Source organism: Schistocerca nitens, chromosome 7 (genome assembly GCF_023898315.1).
Source record: "Schistocerca nitens isolate TAMUIC-IGC-003100 chromosome 7, iqSchNite1.1, whole genome shotgun sequence".
Classification (NCBI taxonomy): domain Eukaryota; kingdom Metazoa; phylum Arthropoda; class Insecta; order Orthoptera; family Acrididae; genus Schistocerca; species Schistocerca nitens.
This window is the reverse complement of record NC_064620.1, coordinates 395,113,488-395,135,301: the sequence shown is the minus strand read 5'-3', so window position 1 is coordinate 395,135,301 and position 21,814 is coordinate 395,113,488. Positions and strand designations below refer to the sequence as shown.

Genomic DNA, 21,814 nt, shown 5'->3' with positions numbered 1-21,814 from the left:
AGATCAGTAGTGTTGCTTTTGTTGATCTGTCTGTCATGTAGGATACAGTGTAACAGGAAGAACTGTTAAGGAAACGCAGTCATGTGGTAGAGGATTTTTACCATACATGTCTTAATGAACATTTCCTTCAGAACTGGAATTCTAAACAGCATACACCTTGAGTCTTGCATAATTTGTGTTATATTTATCAGAATCTTTTTCTGAATATTCTGTTGACCGCAGGGAACAACACCAAAAGGTTAAAGTGAACCTGCATTCTCAGTGAAGTTTCTTCAGTTGTGAATGGGACAAAGCAGCTTGAGTATATAGTTCAGACCTTCGCCATGCCTTGAAGTGTCATTCAAGCTTGGACTGTGTACACATCATGACATTGGGGCAAGAATGGTTGTAAGCACAAGAAGTTATCCGACATATTCTTGTGCTCCACGATGAGCTCATCTGAACAGTGAATCATTATAATGAGACAAAACATTGAAGATCCATCACATAGTGGTCACCCCCTCATCAACAGTTTCTGATATTAATCGCCGCCTACGTGTTTTGGTTGAAAGGTACACCGAGTAAAATTAAACAGGACTGTGCACTTTCATTCTGCAACCAACTGGGAGGGCTGTTTATCTAGACAATACATAACTGTCTTCATGTCATAAATAGGCAACACCATGATAGATGAAGAAGGTGAACAAGGGAACACCTGGATCAATTGAGTTGGTTTCTCTGACCTATGAATGCTGCAGTTGCCTGACATCTGATGGTCATGGAAGAGTTTGGTGGCACACAAGTATCACTCCATGTCTCAACCATGCAGTCCCCCAAGTTTGCAAGGAGGTGGTCATGTTTTGGGCCAGTGTGATATATGGATGCTGGACATCTTTCATAATTATCAAGAATAATTTGAGGTTCGTGCAGTATCAGAACACAGGACAGGATCGTCCAACGTAGTGTCCAGCCCTATAGTCAACACCGAGCGTGCTTGGTGCCGACTTTAAAGTGTATTGTCACAATAACCCTCCTCACACATTGGATGACCTCAGGAAGGCCACTGACAGTTTTTATTTGTATTTTGTATTAGTTTAGGGTCACATCCACTGTAATGAGACAGCCTCCACTAGCATTACTTTTCCTCAGCAGTAGTTGTTGATACCTGTATTATTTTTCGAATTTTTGACAGGTCAGTATTATCTCAGCTGGTTTTCTAAAAACTCCATATAATTTTATACACAGTACGTTATATTTCAAACTAAAATTTATGAAAAGGAATTACTTTATTCTCGATAAGTACTAGCTCTCAATGTACAGTTAAAATTACTTTTTTTAAAAAATGTTTGAATTTATGAATTATTTGGCACACTTAAAATTTCTATCATTAATTATGCAATCTAGTACTGTTTACTATGTTTATTTCTGGATTCATTTATGAAATAATAATTGAAATTAATAGAAATTCATTTGTTAAGAAAAACTGTAAGCCCTTCGGGATATGCTTATTACCACAGAGTGTTGTAGTAGTAAGCATGCCTCTGACACGACTGGACATCTTTTTGAATTTTGAGTAAACAATGAAATTTCGGCTTTGCCAATGTGACAAAAAATATTAACGAAAAGACAAAAATTTTGCAACAACAATTCTCAAATTTATTTAGATCAATTCAACTATGAGGACCTAAATTGTGAGAATTTCAGCTTCAAGAATCAGACCCATAGACAAGAAGACTGGAGCCAACTCTACACCAAAAGCTAAGTAAGCCAGAAAGTGTATTGTAATCTTCGCTCCTCTCAAATTTTTCATAAAAGCTTTTGGTTATTGTGAACAATAGATGGAAGATTATGGCACTCCTGTCAGAACTGTAGAACTTGAAGACAAAAAAGGAATTAAACATGACTACACATTAAGCCCTATCGGTGGACATAGGCCTTCTCCAAATCGGAGAAACATTCATGACATGAGTTTACAAAGTGATGAGATAGTCAGTTGCAGAAGGTGCACTCGAAATTCACATTCTGCAGTGGTTAGTAAATTATGAGACTCAAACCACCATACCAACTGGGCATGAATCATACATTCCATCGTCTTGCAAACACAGCTGGTGAGAAAAGTGGGGTGGTAGCTGGAAGAAAGCTATTTGTCCTTGCTGGGCTTAGTTATGGGTATGGGTATGACAGTGGTTTCGTGCTAACATCTGGGAAATGAGCCCTCTTCCCAGATGCTGTGATACATCTGAAGGAGAAATTGCTTGCCCACAAATGAAATGTTTTGCAACACCTGAATGTGAACATCACAGAGGATCGGGATGAAGTGAGAGTATGATATACACTCCTGGAAATTGAAATAAGAACACCGTGAATTCATTGTCCCAGGAAGGGGAAACTTTATTGACACATTCCTGGGGTCAGATACATCACATGATCACACTGACAGAACCACAGGCACATAGACACAGGCAACAGAGCATGCACAATGTCGGCACTAGTACAGTGTATATCCACCTTTCGCAGCAATGCAGGCTGCTATTCTCCCATGGAGACGATCGTAGAGATGCTGGATGTAGTCCTGTGGAACGGCTTGCCATGCCATTTCCACCTGGCGCCTCAGTTGGACCAGCGTTCGTGCTGGACGTGCAGATCGCGTGAGACGACGCTTCATCCAGTCCCAAACATGCTCAATGGGGGACAGATCCGGAGATCTTGCTGACCAGGGTAGTTGACTTACACCTTCTAGAGCACGTTGGGTGGCACGGGATACATGCGGACGTGCATTGTCCTGTTGGAACAGCAAATTCCCTTGCCGGTCTAGGAATGGTAGAACGATGGGTTCGATGACGGTTTGGATGTACCGTGCACTATTCAGTGTCCCCTCGACGATCACCAGTGGTGTACGGCCAGTGTAGGAGATCGCTCCCCACACCATGATGCCGGGTGTTGGCCCTGTGTGCCTCGGTCGTATGCAGTCCTGATTGTGGCGCTCACCTGCACGGCGCCAAACACGCATACGACCATCATTGGCACCAAGGCAGAAGCGACTCTCATCGCTGAAGACGACACGTCTCCATTCGTCCCTCCATTCACGCCTGTCGCGACACCACTGGAGGCGGGCTGCACGATGTTGGGGCGTGAGCGGAAGACGGCCTAACGGTGTGCGGGACCGTAGCCCAGCTTCATGGAGACGGTTGCGAATGGTCCTCGCCGATACCCCAGGAGCAACAGTGTCCCTAATTTGCTGGGAAGTGGCGGTGCGGTCCCCTACGGCACTGCGTAGGATCCTACGGTCTTGGCGTGCATCCGTGCGTCGCTGCGGTCCGGTCCCAGGTCGACGGGCACGTGCACCTTCCGCCGACCACTGGCGACAACATCGATGTACTGTGGAGACCTCACGCCCCACGTGTTGAGCAATTCGGCGGTACGTCCACCCGGCCTCCCGCATGCCCACTATACGCCCTCGCTCAAAGTCCGTCAACTGCACATACGGTTCACGTCCACGCTGTCGCGGCATGCTACCAGTGTTAAAGACTGCGATGGAGCTCCGTATGCCACGGCAAACTGGCTGACACTGACGGCGGCGGTGCACAAATGCTGCGCAGCTAGCGCCATTCGACGGCCAACACCGCGGTTCCTGGTGTGTCCGCTGTGCCGTGCGTGTGATCATTGCTTGTACAGCCCTCTCGCAGTGTGCGGAGCAAGTATGGTGGGTCTGACACACCGGTGTCAATGTGTTCTTTTTTCCATTTCCGGGAGTGTAGTTCCCTCATAGTAAAGGCAGCATTGTTGGACTCAGGATTCTGAGGAGAAGAGTATCACTTGAGCTGCCTCCACTTATTTCTGATGGAGGAAGGCAGGTTGATAGTGGGAGGAGATTCGAAATCTCCACAAAATAATGGCCCAAGGTGTTGGAGATGGCAATAGGGTCCATATTGACATCATCTGCTATGGTCAGGCCAGAAATTGAGGAATGGAGTTTGGTCCCAGAGAGCTGTTGGAGGTCAGCCCACATGACGGAAGAAGGAATGGAACTGTTAAAAGAACTAGTAAATGAAATCCAGCTAGCTTTTTTGCTACCTGAGAATGCAACAACACTGCACACACAAGTGTTTATAACAAATGCAGTTTGCTGTCATAGGATGATGGTTAAAAATGCAGAGAGCATGTCTCCGTGTGCAAATTGCATCTTGGCATGCCTCAGTCCACCAAGAGACCAGGACACAGCACGGTAAAGATGAAGTGTCAGGAATGGAATGTTCTGTGGCAGTAAGCATAATGCTCGTAAGATATTCTACCTGGTCATCGTAGCTGGGGAAATGTTCATCGAAGGTCTCCAGGGAGGAGTGAAGCCTCCATTCAGCCTTAGAAAGATGCCATTTGGGTGTGCACATACGTGGTGTAGGAGTCAGCAGATGTATAGCACATGGGAAATGATTGCTCGAGTACATGTCAGAGAGAACAGACAACTCGAGACGACGGGCAAGCTAGGCAGTGCAGAAGGAGAGGTCCAAGTGGGAAAATATGTGTGTGTGAAGTCTGAAGGGAACATGGGTGCTCTCATGTTACGACAAATGAGGTTAAGTTGATTGAGAAGGTCAGCCAAGAAGGCACCTCTCAGACAGGCACTGGGAGAACCTCCAAAGGGATGGTCCACATTGAAGTCACCAAGCAGCAAAAGGGGAAAGGGGGTTGCCCAACAAGCTGGAGTAGGTCTGCCCAGGTGACACCGAAGGACAAAGGGAAAAGGTAATGTGAGGATTGAAAATTGCGGACTGCAACAACTTGCAGCCAGGTGGTCAGGGAGATGGTTAGATTGTGAACCTCATCCCACATGAGCAACATGACTCCCCCACGAGATGGAATGCCATCCTCAGGGAGAAGTTTAAACCGGGCCTGAAAGAAATATGAGAGGTCAGAGCAGTCATGTGGACACAATTGTGTTTCTTGGATGCAGAGAACAAGTGGACACTGCGATTCCAAGAGCAGGTGTAATTCCTCTTTGTTGAATCAAAGGAACATTGGGGAACATGTCTGGGGCGTTTTTGGGAATGTTCTGCATTTCCATAGCTGACATAAGAAGAGTCTCACCACTGATTTTTCATTTCTTTTTTTCCTCTCTCTCCACTTTTTCTTGTTCCTCCCTGCAGGCTTCCGAAAGCCAGCCCAGGGTCTGATGGGTAACAGGTGACAGGGTAACATGTAATTCCCAGCCACAGGTTGATGGGTATGGTTTGCATGTAACACCTGGTACGGGCTAGGCCCAGGGAGAGGTGATTGCCTGAGCTTCTACCTTCCCAAATTGCCAATTGGTCCCTCTGTCAGGTGTTCAAGAGGTATGACCTGATGTATGAAGAATCACGTAAGGCAGTTCAAAGGAGAACGCCATTGGAGATGCTGGCAGTCATGGGAGATTTACTCACAATGAGCCAGTGATCATGTTTGCAGTCCATGTCTACCAAATGTAAACGGAATGAAGTTCCCGATTCAAAGACCCTCCCAGCTGCACCATGGTTCCTCGTGGTTTCACGTACTGAAGGTGGTCAGTCCATGGCAACAGTAAATCCATTTCTAATTCAGAAAGATGATGATGCAACTGCTGGCCCTGTGAAATCCTGCTCTTGTTTATGCAATAGCACTTTGCTTTTGGAGACTGCTTCTGATTCTCAAATACAGCAACTGCTTGCCGCACAAACTTTTTCTCACCTTTGATAGAGTGGTGCTTCCATCCAAGATCAAAGCAGGCTATGAAGTTACGACAGTCCGTCCGTACATTCCAAACTCTATGCGCTGCTAGCAGTGTCATTGTTTTAGCCCCACTTGAATTTCTTGTTGACACACGGACAAATGTGTAACCTACGGTAGAAATGCACGAGGGCGGTTGTCTGCCTCCATCTCCCTGCTGTATCAACTACAATAACGACCATGCTGCTTCCTCTTCAGATTGTCCCATGTCCAGGAGATCCGGATATAGGAAAAAGTGCCCTACCTGGTCGCTCACAAGCTTTAGGCTAGTCACAAACCCTGCATTCTACCATCTGACACTTACAGTGTTGTTCTTGCTACATCTAGCACCATGAAGGACGTGGCCACACAGACGTGCAACCTCATATTCAGCACTGAGGTTATGAAATCGCCCATTGTCATGGTAGCATCGCTGTCTCCTCATCCAGTTGTGAAACAAGCCACCAAACATTCACCTCCTAGGGTGAAGTCATCTGCTACACATCCGGCTGCTATACTCCCATGAAGACTTCCTACGTCCCTCCAGCCAACATACTTCTGACAAGGAGACGGCACAACCGTGGAGTCTGGGATTATTCCGAAACTTTGTGTGGTGAAAGAGGACCCCTAACACCTCACGTGGTTAAAACATTAGGACACACTACTTGGAAAATCCCAAGAAAAATTGATCTAAAGTTTCTTAGGTGCCTTAAGAGTATAAAATGTTAGTCCATTGCCAAGCCACCATCTGGCCTAGATGGTTTGGGCTCGGACTCTTACGCCAGAGGTCTTGGGCTCGGTTCCTCCCCGGCATTTTTTCCCTTCTGTTTCATTTTCTTTTGTTATTCCACCAATTATTCAAAAAGTTTCTCAAACCTACTTTATTTTTAAAACATTATTTTAGCTCAAGAACATAAAGTTTTTCATTCACTGAAAAATATTCGTGCCCGTTGTTCTATTTCGTTTTATAGGGTTTCAAGGTTTAAAGGGGCTTTGTAAGGGTCCCCTTGGGATTATAATGGTCATCTGCGCATAGGACTGTGCGCGAGCCGTGAGAAGTAAACAGTTTGTTTTTCGATTTCGTCATGAACGGACGTGCCTGTTTCAAATTTTATCGTGTTATTCCGATCTGAGGTTAAACTTGTCGATTGAAGAAGTTGCGGGCTCTTCCTGAAGAATCCATTCATAGTGATCTATCAGAATTACGATTGAAGGACGCAGTGGTGTATTATGAAAAGCTGTTGATGGAAAATAATTTAATTGCATCGACATCTTCATAAGAAATTTCTCGCGATGCTATGTTACTGGCCGGAGAACTTTATAATAGTACACTGGAACTTTTGGGTGAAAAAACATTCGTAACTGAAGAGGAATTAATTCATGCCCATGAGGATTGTGAAGAATGTGAGGAAAACGACCATCAGTTCGAAGTGCCGCAAAGTTATTCGTCTCCAGGCGAATATAAACCATCACCGAAAAGATTTAAAAGTGACATGATTCCCTTTGCCTACAAAGTCGTGAATATTGCTAAAGCGCACCCGACATGGTCCTTGGTGACATTGCAAAAAAAAGGATGCCGCCAATTGAAGAGAAAAGAATATCTTTCGCAATGGGAGAAAGATATTAAAAGTGATGGTACGTGAATGGATAAATTTGAGGCGATAGATTCGTGGACCTACGACCGTTGTGTGGAAGCAAGACAGCAATATCAGCAAGTCACGACAAGAAATTTACAGCAATGAGCATTGGCTGTGGCTGCACAATTCATCAATTTCAAATTCAAGGCGTCTGATCGGTGGGTCACGGCATTTAAACAGAAGCACAGAATTTCACAACGCAAGATCACGAAACTGGTTTCGAAAAAAGAAGTGGCGTCAATGGAGGACATCCAGGCGAGACCTTTCGTTGGCAGATGTGCCGTTTAATCCCTCAATACATCTACATCTACATTTATACTCCGCAAGCCACCTAACGGTGTGTGGCGGAGGGCACTTTACGTGCCACTGTCATTACCTCCCTTTCCTGTTCCAGTCGCGTATGGTTCGCGGGAAGAATGACTGTCTGAAAGCCTCCGTGCGCGCTCTAATCTCTCTAATTTTACATTCGTGATCTCCTCGGGAGGTATAAGTAGGGGGAAGCAATATATTCGATACCTCATCCAGAAACACACCCTCTCGAAACCTGGCGAGCAAGCTACACCGCGATGCAGAGCGCCTCTCTTGCAGAGTCTGCCACTTGAGTTTATTAAACATCTCCGTAACGCTATCGCGGTTACCAAATAACCCTGTGATGAAACGCGCCGCTCTTCTTTGGATCTTCTCTATCTCCTCTGTCAACCCGATCTGGTACGGATCCCACACTGATGAGCAATACTCAAGTATAGGTCGAACGAGTGTTTTGTAAGCCACCTCCTTTGTTGATGGACTACATTTTCTAAGCACTCTCCCAATGAATCTCAACCTGGTACCCACCTTACCAACAATTAATTTTATATGATCATTCCACTTCAAATCGTTCCGCACGCATACTCCCAGATATTTTACAGAAGTAACTGCTACCAGTGTTTGTTCCGCTATCATATAATCATACAATAAAGGATCTTTCTTTCTATGTATTCGCAATACATTACATTTGTCTATGTTAAGGGACAGTTGCACTCCCTGCACCAAGTGCCATTCCGCTGCAGATCTTCCTGCATTTTGCTACAATTTTCTAATGCTGCAACTTCTCTGTATACTACAGCATCATCCGCGAAAAGCCGCATGGAACTTCCGACACTATTGTGAAAAGCAATGGTCCCATAACACTCCCCTGTGGCACGCCAGAGGTTACTTTAACGTCTGTAGACGTCTCTCCATTGATAACAACATGCTGTGTTCTGTTTGCTAAAAACTCTTCAATCCAGCCACACAGCTGGTCTGATATTCCGTAGGCTCTTACTTTGTTTATCAGGCGACAGTGCGGAACTGTATCGAACGCCTTCCGGAAGTCAAGAAAACTAGCATCTAGCTGGGAGCCTGTATCTAATATTTTCTGGGTCTCATGAACAAATAACGCGAGTTGGGTCTCACACGATCGCTGTTTCCGGAATCCATGTTGATTCCTACATAGTAGATTCTGGGTTTCCAAAAACGACATGATACTCGAGCAAAAAACATGTTCTAAAATTCTACAAAAGATCGACGTCAGATATATAGGTCTATAGTTTTGCGCATCTGCTCGACGACCCTTCTTGAAGACTGGGACTACCTGTGCTCTTTTCCAATCATTTGGAACCCTCCGTTCCTCGAGAGACTTGCGGTACACGGCTGTTAGAAGGGGGGCAAGTTCTTTCGCGTACTCTGTGTAGAATCGAATTGGTATCCCGTCAGATCCAGTGGACTTTCCTCTGTTGAATGATTCCAGTTGCTTTTCTATTCCTTGGACACTTATTTCGATGTCAGCCATTTTTTCGTTTGTGCGAGGATTTAGAGAAGGAACTGCAGTGCGGTCTTCCTCTGTGAAACAGCTTTGGAAAAAGGTGTTTAGTATTTCAGCTTTACGTGTGTCATCCTCTGTTTCAATGCCATCATCATCCCGGAGTGTCTGGATATGCTGTTTCGAGCCACTTACTGATTTAACGTAAGACCAGAACTTCCTAGGATTTTCTGTCAAGTCGGTACATAGAATTTTACTTTCGAATTCACTGAACGCTTCTCGCATAGCCCTCCTTACGCTAACTTTGACATCGCTTAGCTTCTGTTTGTCTGAGAGGGTTTGGCTGCGTTTAAACTTGGAGTGAAGCTCTCTTTGCTTGCGCAGTAGTTTCCTAACTTCGTTGTTGTACCACGGTGGGTTTTTCCCATCCCTCACAGTTTTACTCGGCACGTGCCTGTCTAAAACGCATTTTACGATTGCCTTGAACTTTTTCCATAAACACTCAACATTGTCAGTGTCGGAACAGAAATTTTCGTTTTGATCTGTTAGGTAGTCTGAAATCTGCCTTCTATTACTCTTGCTAAACAGATAAACCTTCCTCCCTTTTTTTATATTCCTATTAACTTCCATATTCAGGGATGCTGCAACGGCCTTATGATCACTGATTCCCTGTTCTGCACTTACAGAGTCGAAAAGTTTGGGTCTGTTTGTTATCAGTAGGTCCAAGATGTTATCTCCACGAGTCGGTTCTCTGTTTAATTGCTCGAGGTAATTTTCGGATAGTGCACTCAGTATAATGTCACTCGATGCTCTGTCCCTACCACCCGTCCTAAACATCTGAGTGTCCCAGTCTATATCTGGTAAATTGAAATCTCCACCTAAGACTATAACATGCTGAGGAAATTTATGTGAAATGTATTCCAAATTTTCTCTCAGTTGTTCTGCCACTAACGCTGCTGACTTGGGAGGTCGGTAAAAGGAGCCAATTATTAACCTAGCTCGGTTGTTGAGTGTAACCTCCACCCATAATAATTCACAGGAACTATCCACTTCTACTTCACTACAGGATAAACTACTACTAACAGCGATGAACACTCCACCACCGGTTGCATGCAATCTATCCTTCCTAAACACCGTCTGTACCTTTGTAAAAATTTCGGCAGAATTTATCTCTGGCTTAAGCCAGCTTTCTGTACCTATAACGATTTCACCATGAGGATTATGTGATAAATATTGACCAAACAGGTAAATACATATTTTCTGTGTACAAAATGTTTTTACCAATGTAAAATATATCAATTCAAATTTAATTATAGAAAAAAGATATGTAAATACACATTTGAATATTATTTAATATTAAAAATACTATTGTTTCAGGATGCCAATATCAATTTGTTTTCAACAGGACTCTCACTGAAAGAGGGAGTAAAAGTTTTTGTGAAAAAGTTGGATTTGAATAAAGTGACACAATTGTACACTGCACAATATTCGATAACATTATCCGGAAAACTGCTCCCACATGTCTTCATATGCTTACAAGAAGCGACCGGTCATTTCGGACCTCGTATTCCCAAATTAATAGATGGCTATGCCAATACTTATACGAACGGCATCATAACATCATTGAAGTCCAGAAAATTAACAACAGTTTTATACATGGATTTTCTTCGGAAATGTTTAAAATCTTATGTCGGGGAGAATAAATATTTATTTCTCATTGACTCTTGGGGAGGTCAAACGAATCCGAAGATATATGATGCAATTTTTCAAGATGACAAAAATATGCCAACTTGGTCTGTAAAAGTCATACCTCCAAAGTGCACTTCTTTGGTGCAACCTTGTGATGTTTACTTTTACAGGCAAGTTAAAAATTTCAAAAAGCGCTTGCAAAATTGCAGCGCATTGTTACAGTAGAATCGTGAAATTAATTCCCAGGAAGATGGTATAAAAATTCATTCTATAATTCACCATCAATTATCGTCACCAATATCCCGAGACATGATTCAATATGGCTGGTTTGCCTCAAAATTATCACAAACTCTGAACGTTTTCGTAAATGTTAATGGGGCATGTCTTTGTACAGATTTATTGCAAATGCCCTGTGATTGTAAAAAATCCACTTTTATATGTTGCGCAAGATGTCGGAAAAATTATTGCTTTGTTTGTTTTTACGATAATTACCACTGCGGTTCTTGTTTATAATTATTATATGTATAAAAATTGAATGTTTCCCAATCGACTTTGTTATTCTGATTAAAAACCCAATGTTTCTCCTCATATACTTTACAATGAAAAATGGAAAACCCACCGCCATGAATTGTGTTGTTGGACAAAAAGAAAATAATTTTTATTCAGTAATGTACCTAATTGGTTAAAGATACTGTAGGTTTGGGCAACTTCCTGAATAATTGGTGGAATAACAAGAGAAAATGAAACAGAAAAAAAAAGTGCCGGAGGAGGAATCGAACCCGAGAACTCTGGCGTAAAAGTTCGAGCCCTAACCATCTAGGCCAGACGGCGGCTCGGCAATGGACTAACATTTTATACTCACAGGACACCTAAGAAACTTTGGATCAATTTTTCCCGGGATTTCCCGGGTAGTGCGTCCTAATATTTTAACCACGTGAGGTGTTAGGGGTCCTCTTTCACCACACAAAATTTCGGACAAATCTCCGACCCCACAGTCGTGCCGTCTCCTTGTTAGTCTTTCTCTGACAACCAGAAAGGTTCCACGAAGTCAAACGGTCTTCTCTGTTGCCAAATCGGAGATCCTCTTTGACAGTGTCGCCACGCAATGCCATTGCCTCGCCAAACACCATGTCGCCAGTGCGCCCTGCAAACCATTTTTCTGCACTGGTCTGCAGATCGATAGAGGAAGAGTGCCGACACCTTTTTAGATCTCAGATAGCAGGATCGTCCAGCCTCTGCCCTCTGTAGCAGTGAGTCTCTGAAGGCTGGCACCCAACAATTGCCAAGGTGACATCCCTTCATTTTTTCCATCCTTGTCTTTCCTCATTATGGCTCTCCATCAATGGAACGTTTGTGCTTTCGATCCAACAAAGAGGATTTACTGGTGCTCTTGGAATCACAGCATCTGCTTGTTCTCTCCTTCAGGAATCAAAAAAATTTTGTCCTCACAACCGCTTTGAGCCTTCGGATTTCTTCCCAGACCGTTTTGACCTTTCCCCTGAGAATGGCATTCCATCTCGTAGGGGAGTCATAGTCGTGCTGCTCATATGGGGTGATGTGTGATGTTCATAGTCAACTGACAACCTGCCTTCCTAACTTGAACTTTTCCCTTTGTGCTATTTACATCCTTCCATCATTCGTTGTCACCAGGACAGACTTTCTCCAGCTTATTGGACAGCTGCCTCCCCTTTCTGCTTCCCATTGACTTCAACACGCACCATCCTGTTTGGGGTTATCCCAGAACCTGTCCGAGATGAGCCCTCTTGGCTGCTCTTCTCAATCAACTTGACCTCCTCTGCCTTAACACAGGAGCACCCGTGTTCCTTTCAGACTCTTCACACACCTATTCCCATTTGGACCTATCCTTCTGCACCACCCAGCTTGCCCAACATCTTGTGTGGTCCATTCTCTCTGACACATACTCGAGTTACCATTTCCTGTGAGCTATCCATTTGCTGACTCCTACCTCACCTATGTGCACACCCAAATGGCAGCTTAGTAAGGCCGACTGGAGACTTTACTCCTCCCTGGCGACATTTGATGAACAACTTTTCCCCAGTTGTGATGACCAGGTGGAATATCTTATAAATGTTATCCTTACTGCCACAGAACATTCCAGTCCTCACACTTCCTCTTTCCCACATCCTGTCCCGGTCCCTTGTTGAACTAAGGCATGCCATGATGCAATTCCTGCACGGAGATTTTCTCTCCGCATTTTTAACCATGTTCCTAAGAAAGTAAATTGCATTAGTTATGAACAGCTGTGTGCATAGTGTCGCCGCAATCTTTGTGATAGCAAGAAAGCTAGCTGGATTTCATTCAGTAGTTCTTCCAACAGTTCCATTCCACCTTCCATGGTGTGGGCCAACCACCGGCAGCTCTCTTGGACCAGGATACATTCCCCCAATTTCCAGCCTGACAGTATAAGACAGTGTCATAGTGGACCGTACTGCCTATCTCCAACTCCTTGAGCCGCCATTTTACGGACATTTCGAGCTCCTCCCACAATCATCCTGCCTTCCTCCATTGGAAACGAGTGGAGGTGGCTCGAGTAACACTCTTCTCAGAACCATGATTACTACTATGCCGCCTTTACTAGAGGGAGCTATATCATGCTTCATTCCAATCCTCCACCCCAGGGCCAGAAGGTGTTTACATTCAGATGTTGCAGCACCTTTCTCTGTGGGCAGGCACTTTCTGCTTAATGTGTACAACAGCATGTGGGCAGAGGGTACATTTCCCAGACACTGGAATGAAGCTACTGTCATACCCATACCTAAGCCCAGGAAGGACAAACATCTTCCTACTAACTACAGCCCCGTTTCTCTCACCAGCTGTATCACTGATGCCTGGCTGGTATGGTGGTGTGAGTCTCACAATTTACCAACCACTGCACAGTGTGGATTTTGAGTGCGCCCTTCTGCAGTTGACCACCTCATCACTGTATCCACCCATGTCATGAATGGTTTTCTGCAGACATCCCAGACTGTGGCCATGTTACTCGATTTGGAGAAAGCCTACAACACCTGCTGGAGGACCGGTACCCTCCATACTATCTGCACGTGGGGCCTCCCATGGCCGCCTGCCCCATTTCCTTGAGGAACTTTTAAAAGACTGAATTTTCAAGGTACATGTGGGTTCTGCCTTGTCGGACACCTTTATCCAGGAAGACAGTGAGCCTCTGGGTTCCGTCCTGAGCGTCGTCCTCTTTGCTATCGCCACTAACCCTATCATGACCTGTCTTCTTCTGGGCGTCTCCTGTTCCCTTTTCATTGACGATGTTTGCCATCTATTGCAGTTATCCATGGACTTGTCTCATTGAGCAGCGACTTCAGAGAAGTCGCGATTGCCTTCGTTCATAGAACATTGACAATGGACATCATTTCTCCACTGACAAAACCATTTTTTATAAATTTCTGATGGCACAGTTGTTTCTTCAACTGTCTTTACACCTGGGGCCTGTTGCTCTTGAAAATATGAAATTCCTGGGGCTCATGCATGATAGGAAACTTTCTTGGTCCTCCCATGTGTCTTACCTGGCAGCTCACTGTAAATGTTCTACATGTCCTCAGTGGTACTTCCTAGGGAGCAGATTGTACCACCGTCCAATTGTACCAGTCCCTTGTCCATTCAAAATGGGGCAATGGGTGTTTAGTTTACACAATGACACGCCCATCCCTCTTATGCCATCTTAATAATATCCACCACTGTGGCATCCATTTGGCCACTGGCGCCTTTTACACTAGCTCGATTGAGAGCCTGCATGCAGAAGCTGCTGAATTACCGCTGTCCTACCGTTGTGACTTTCTCCTCGACAGATATGCATGCCATTTGTCTGCCATGCATGGCCATCCATTGTATGCCTCCTTCTTGAATGATTCCATTGAATGCCGGTATGGGGCACGTCCCCTCCTGGAGTTCTTTTGGTTCTTGCTTCAGCACCCTGTGTTCACTTTGGACTTCATTGGCTCCCTAAGGACACTATTCCAGTTCGCTCTATCACCTTTAGTTTCACGTCCTTCACAGGGACTTCACTATAGTACCTTTGTGTACACTGATGGCTCTCAGACTGACTGTGGTGTCGGTTGTGTCTTCATTATTGGCACTGGCAGGTTTTGGTATCAGCTTCTGGAACACTGCTCAGTATTTACAGCAGAGCTCTTCGCTCAGTATCTGACTATGCAGTACATCTGGCTGTCACTTGCTCACTCTTGGTGGAGCCACTGTGATGTTTATGTGGGTATTACAGGAAATGAGCCTGCTGATGCTACTGCCAAGGCTGCAGTCTCTGTACCTCAGCACACTAGTTCCTACATTCCCTCCAATGGTCTCTGTGTTTCTGTCTGCCAGCAGATGGTGTCCCTTAGGCATCACTACTGGCAGAGTGGGAACAGGACTCAGCAGCATGGCCAGGAGGACACTAGCATGACAGAATGCATGGCAAAGGAGCAACACAGTCCTGAAAGTTACCTAGCAACTGAGGAGAAAGGCGCATGATCTATCTGCATTTGACTGAGGGCAGATTTTTATGGCCTGGAGGCTTGGTACAATTTTTCAGATGTTTGAGGAGTGCTATGGCGAGTGATTTCACCAAGTGGAAAAACCACACATTACTTCCAGACATCATAAGCCAAGCAGACTGGTAAAACAGGACAGGCAGTGAACTGTGGCGAAACTAACATCAGACTTTAATGCTAAACAGAGTACAAGTGTGTGAACACATAGTGCACCGAACACCCCTAACGATGGGCCTCCAGAGCAGACGACCCATGCACATGCCAACATTAACATCTCAGCATCATCACTGAACGTTGTGCAGTGGCAGAGCGTTCTTCATCATGCCACTTGGAGGGCATGAATCCATTGTCTTCTAGGGGAACAGCTCCTTGACACTATAAATGGGGTGGAGACAAACTGGTGGCAACTCCATTATGTTCTCAGGAACTTTCACATGGGCATCCATGTGTCCAGTGGAGCTTGAGCAAGGCACCAAGATGGCCAAGTAGTATCATTATACTGTTTGCAGACCACCTACACTCCTTCATGATTATCATGTTTCCCAACAACAGTGGCATTTTCCATCAAGATAATGTTTCATGTCACAATGTCAGGAGTACAATGTAGTGGTTCAAGGAACACAGTGATGAGTTCCAGTTGATGTGTTGCCATCCCCCCAACTTGCCAGATCTGAACCCGATCAAACACATCTGGGATGGGATTGAATGTGGTGTCAGAGCTCATCACCCCCTCCCTGGAATTATCAGGAGCTAGGTGACGCATTTGTGTGTGTGTGGGGGGGGGGGGGGGTCGCAGGTGTGGTGCCATCTCTGCCCAGTGACCTACCAAGGCCTCATTGCCTTCGTGCCACAACAGATTGCCGCTGTTACCATGCCAAAGGTGGACATATCTGCTGTTAGGTAGGTGGTCATAATGATCTGGCTGATCAGTGTATATCTTGGTGTGATCAAGACCTACAACACAACTTCTACTCAAATATCTTTTAGTTTGAGCTTGTCATTTCAGCCTTAACTCATTAGTAAGCTCCTACCTGTCTGGTCACATACCTACAGCCACAAGGTGTCAGGGGGCAGTAGCTGACTATCAACATCTGACGCAAGAGAGCCAAGCTTCCAGTGTGTTCTCTGCACTTGTTGCCATTCAAATGCTGCTTATCACTGTGCTGTGATGACAAAACAGAATGTTCCATGTAAATTAAAACAAGATGTACATTCTACTGAACAGACCTGTATTAAGCCTGGTTAGTTCCAGCTGATATTTTGAAGCTACTCATTCTATAAGATTTATATTAAAATTTCCAGAAGAAATCAAATAAAAATCTATTAACATTGGCTTAAGTATCTCATTTATGTGACATTAAACGACGCATATTTTTAATAAATTTGAACACTTATTAGCAGTTTGGGCGGCTTCCAAAATAATTTTTGCATCTGCCTGAATAAAATTGTGACTGCATTATATGAGGAATTTTACCTCCTGAATGATTTGGAAAATACATGGAGTGAATTATATTGACAGACTCTGGAACAATTCACTGCATGTCAGTATTCACATAATCAGGCCAACCTACATAGATAGGTTTCTGTAATAAATGGTCATTAACTCACCTACATCCTGAGCCATGCAAAGACCATATGCATTGCTGTGACATTAACTAGAGCGAGGAAGAAGAAGAAGAAGAAGAAGAAGAAGAAGAAGAAGAAGAACAAAACTGATAGTAATGTGACATTAAGAAGACACACATGGTGGCAGTGTAAAGATAAAACATTAAGTAATTCAAATCTATAACTGCAAAGCACAGCTTGTCATCTTGCTGACATGCCCTTACTTATTTGGTTATGATTATAACTGGGAGGAGGGAGGAATGTACAAAGTTTTAATGGCATATTACACAAGCCCAATTTGTAGTGCACATGTTATAGAACAAACCCTTTGAAAGTTTCATTAATGAACAGTCCTATCACTTCCATCACATGAGTGCAAAGTATAAGAGATGATCAAAAAATTTCCAATACAAGGCTGTACAATCTATACTTGGTATGGCAATCAGGCAAAATTGCCGCAAGCATTGAGGGCATCAATGTACCAGGTTGAAGGTAGTGGTTCGGTAAAACAGTCTCTTGCTGCTTGAAGAAGTTTGTAACTCCACCTGCATTGAATAGGAATTGTTGCCTTTCAAGGGCATTCTTCATGGGACCGAAGTTGTGATAATCGCATAGGGAGAGATCGGACCTATAGGGTGGGTCGTTGAGTGTGTGTCACTTTATTTGGCATAACGTCTGCATTACAAGATTTGCGATAGGAAGATATGCGTTATGATGAAGCAACGGCACCTCTTTGCACAACATTCCACAATGATGGTTTTTGACAGATATGCTGCCCCATATGCTTTCTTCATTCTGTGATGCATGTCAGCTGGTGTTTCTTCCAGTCAAGTAAAAAATAAAAACAGTGGTTCAGTTTGGATGTATTTTGTAATATCACCATTGTTCACAATTCTGAATTTACAGCATGCATGTCAGAAAGACGTGAATGCCACATTAATTCCTTGTCTGTGTTTGTGCTTATATACCACATCAGAGTCGTGCTATATTGCGGCAATGCCCTCAAATGGAAACTCTTAAATTGCCACTTATTTTTAGTAAATGATTGTGTGGATATTTTTCTCTAAAAAAAAGTTATGTAAATGGAGGCAAATTCTGTGGTTATGGTGGCCATGGGCATGGCAGGAAATCTCAAGAAAGGTGAGCACAGTACTGTTTGCAATTATCGAATGAAATTCTCCAGCAAACCAGGCAGAAGGTCCAACTCAGCGTGAGTGATAGACTCTGGTATAATTAATCCAGACTCATTCAAGAACTCTTACCTTTTAGCTATCATACATCATATTAGTACACATTTTTGTACTGTAGATACCTACAATTGTTCTGGTGTATGTAACTACTACTATTACTTGCAATAAAATAAGAGCAGGCTGTAGTAGATACCTCTTCCATGGAACATTCCAACATGATCAAAATAATATGCTTCTGAGGGAAATTAGCTTGTTGCCGTTTTTGTAATGTGGCCATATGTGATTGTCTTCCCCCTACACCTTTCAGCTTCTTACAAGAGGGACCAGTTCAAGCACTATCATCCCAAGCTGTCAGTAATTTCATTGTTTTTACCAGTCACGATACATTTGTTCCTTTCACCTGAAACTGCTGATCTGTGTATGAAAAACTCTGGCATAAATTTTTGCCAAAATAAACACATGTTACTGATTTCATTTCAGCTGACCACAATAAGCTTTGGGCCCTTCTCATAAATTGGACATTCTCACACACTGCCCACCTGTATTGTAAGCATTCAGTAGTGTGAATTAACGCTGCTTTACTCTCGTATGACAATTCCACAGATTAGTTCTTATTGTCACAAGTTCATTTCTGACGACACTCTGTTTTACGACTTTCATGATTGAAAAATTCCATTTCTGTGGTCAAATTCCAAAAGTTTAAATATAGCATTTAAGAAAAATTAAGTTCATTCTTTCACTACTTTTAGTTACCGAAATTGTTTTCAAGAGGTATCTGTAAAATAAGAGGTTATAAACTATTGTGACATTTCTCTACAGATTGGAGATGTATGATGAAATTGATAATTTTTCAGAGGGCACAAGAACTGTCTGATGTTCTAGAAAACATAGCAAAAGAGCAGAAGTTTTCATCTTTTGAGGTGTTTTATCTGGAAAATCCTATACATCAAGTATTCAAAGAATGGACTGAGAAAGGAAACCAAGTATGGCAGCTTTTGGATCCAGTTGACAGTTTTCATCCCAATCAGGTAAGATATTTTATGGTTTTGAGAAGAATGTTTTTGACACACACACACACACACACACACACACACACACACACACAAAAACACACACACACCAATGAGTGTTCACTTCAAATTAGTTACTGCTTATTGGTGTTAAGAGTCCATGAAGTTCCCTTGCATTACTTTTTACTCAACAATCACCAATAAAAGAAGTGTAGCTGCAGCATTTAAGTTGCTATGTAAACAATGGCTTTATAAATTCTGCTTAGATCAACTTCTGCATAATGTTAAAATTGACCTGCTAGCCAACTGCACAAGTTTACACATTTGCAAACTTCAACAGAACTGCTGAGGAATACAAAACTCATTCTAATGTCTGATAATTATACTCTTGAGACTTGCAGATCTTCATAGTACACAAATAACATGATCTTTTACAGCTATGGAAATGTATGTTGTAACCATCATATTTAACTGATAAACCACTTATTTATAATATAGTTTGCTGTAGCAACAAATAAAACAAGAAAAAGGAGTAACATTTTTGAGTAGAACTTAATTTCAGTGAATAAAGAGCTTAAGTATTTGAAATGTATAAATGAAACTAAGCTAGTCTTTATTGCAGCACCCTGAACTGTAAGTAAATTTGCAAGAACTGGAAAACCTCAAAGTAAGTAAGTCTTTTCTCTATCGGTTGCCCATAGCTACACATTGGGCTGATTGTGAAAAAAATATTAACTGCCACTTTGCTTTGTTTATTATTTCTGCAATTGCACAGATCATTTTGTTCTTTTCATTAAAAAGCTATGGCAGTGTTCTGTAAACTTGTTCAGAAACTTGCCATGTTAAGCATGCAACTTGTTTTATAGTTGAAATAAATCATTGTAGTTCTATCATAAGTTGCACTGAGTAACAGACCAAATTAAAAAGTTATTTATATCGACAAATCTTCTGACTTCCCTGGTGAAAAACATTCAATACATGGCCCTTGGGATCACCACTGGATCTCATCTACATCTATACTCAGAAACTACGATGAAATGCATAGCAAAGAGTGCATCCCATTGTACCTGTTCGAATTTTTACCTGTTCCATTCATGTATGGAGCACAGGATGAATGACCTTTTACATGCCTCAGTGCATGCTGCAGTTAATCTAATCTTGTCCTCGCGATCCTGTTACAGTGATATGTAGGGGGTTGTGGTATACTAAATGATCAATAGTATCCGGACACCGCCAGAAACATACTATTTTCATATTGGGTGCATTCTGCTGCCACCAACTGCCAGTGACCTAAGCAGTCATTAAACATCGTGAGAGAGTAGAATGGGGTGCTCTGCGGAACTCATGGACTTTGAACGTGGTCAGGTGATAAGGTGTCACTTCTGTCATATGTCTGTACATGATATTCCCACACTCCTGAGCATCTTTAGATCCATTGTTTCTGATGTGATAGTGAAGTGGAAACGTGAAGGGACACTTACAGCACAAAAGTGTACTGGCTGACCTCGTCTATTGACTGACGGAGACTGCCAACAGTTGAAGAGGGTCGTAATGTGTAACAGGCAAACATCTATCCAGACCAGGACTTCCAAACCGCATCAGGATCCACTGCAAGTACTATGACAATTAGGCGGGAGGTGAGAAAACTTCGATTTCACGGTCGAGCGGCAGCTCATAAGCCACACATCACGCCGGTAAATGCCAAATGACACCTTGCATGGTGTAAGAAGCGTAAAAATTGGACGATTGATCAGTGGAAAAAGTCTTGTGGAGTGACGAATCACAGTACACAATGTGGTGATCCAGTGGCAGGGTGAGAGTATGGCGAAAGCCCATTGAATGTCATTTGCCAGTGTGTGTAGTGCCAACAGTAAAATTCAGAGGGGGTGGTGTTATGGTGTGGTCATGGTTTTCATGGAGAGGGCTTACACCCCTTGTTTCGCGTGGCACTATCACAGCACAGGCCTACATTGATGTTTTAAGTTCCTTCTTGCTTCCCACTGTTGAAAAGCAATTCGGGGATGGCAGTTGCATCTTTCAATACGATTAAGCACCTGTTCATAATGCACGGCCTGTGGCGGAGTGGTTGTACAACAACAACATCCCTGTAATGGACTGGTCTGCACAGAGTCCTGAACTGAATCCTATAAAACATCTTCGCAATGTTTTGGAACAATGACTTCATGTCAGGCCTTAACAACCGACATTGATACCTCTCCTCAGTGCAGCACTCTGTGAAGAATGGGCTGCCATTCCCCAAGAAACCTTCCAGCACCTGATTGAATGTATGCCTGCGAGAGTGGAAGCTGTCATCAAGGCTAAGGGTGGGCCAACACCATATTGAATTCCAGCATTACCAACGGAGGGTGCCACGAACTTGCAGCCAAGTGTCTGGATACTTTTGATCACAGTGTATATTCCTAGCACCACAATTCAAAGCCGGTTCTTGAAACTTTGTAAACAGGCCTTCTCTGGATGGTTTTCATCATCTTCAAGAGTCTTACCAGTTCAGTTTCTTTAGCATCTGTGACACACACTGGTCAAACAAACCTGTGACCATTTGTGATCCCTTCTCTGAAGACATTAAAATATTCCATATTAGTCAAATTTGGTTTATGTGTAATATTCTGGATCCATATTCTAGGCCAAGTTACACGTTATTTGTAACCAATTTTCTTTGTAGACTGAT

At 43.3% G+C, this 21,814-nt stretch overlaps 1 protein-coding gene across 1 annotated transcript in view; it reads left to right on the top strand.

Annotated features, from left to right (window-relative positions):
• Positions 1-21,814, top strand: part of LOC126195811 (acyloxyacyl hydrolase-like) — a 74,802-nt gene that overhangs the window by 32,267 nt on the left and 20,721 nt on the right. Inside the window, exon 10 of the mRNA XM_049934450.1 lies at positions 18,970-19,143. Coding sequence (XP_049790407.1) covers positions 18,970-19,143 — 174 coding nt within the window. The remainder of the gene's footprint in view (positions 1-18,969; positions 19,144-21,814) is intronic.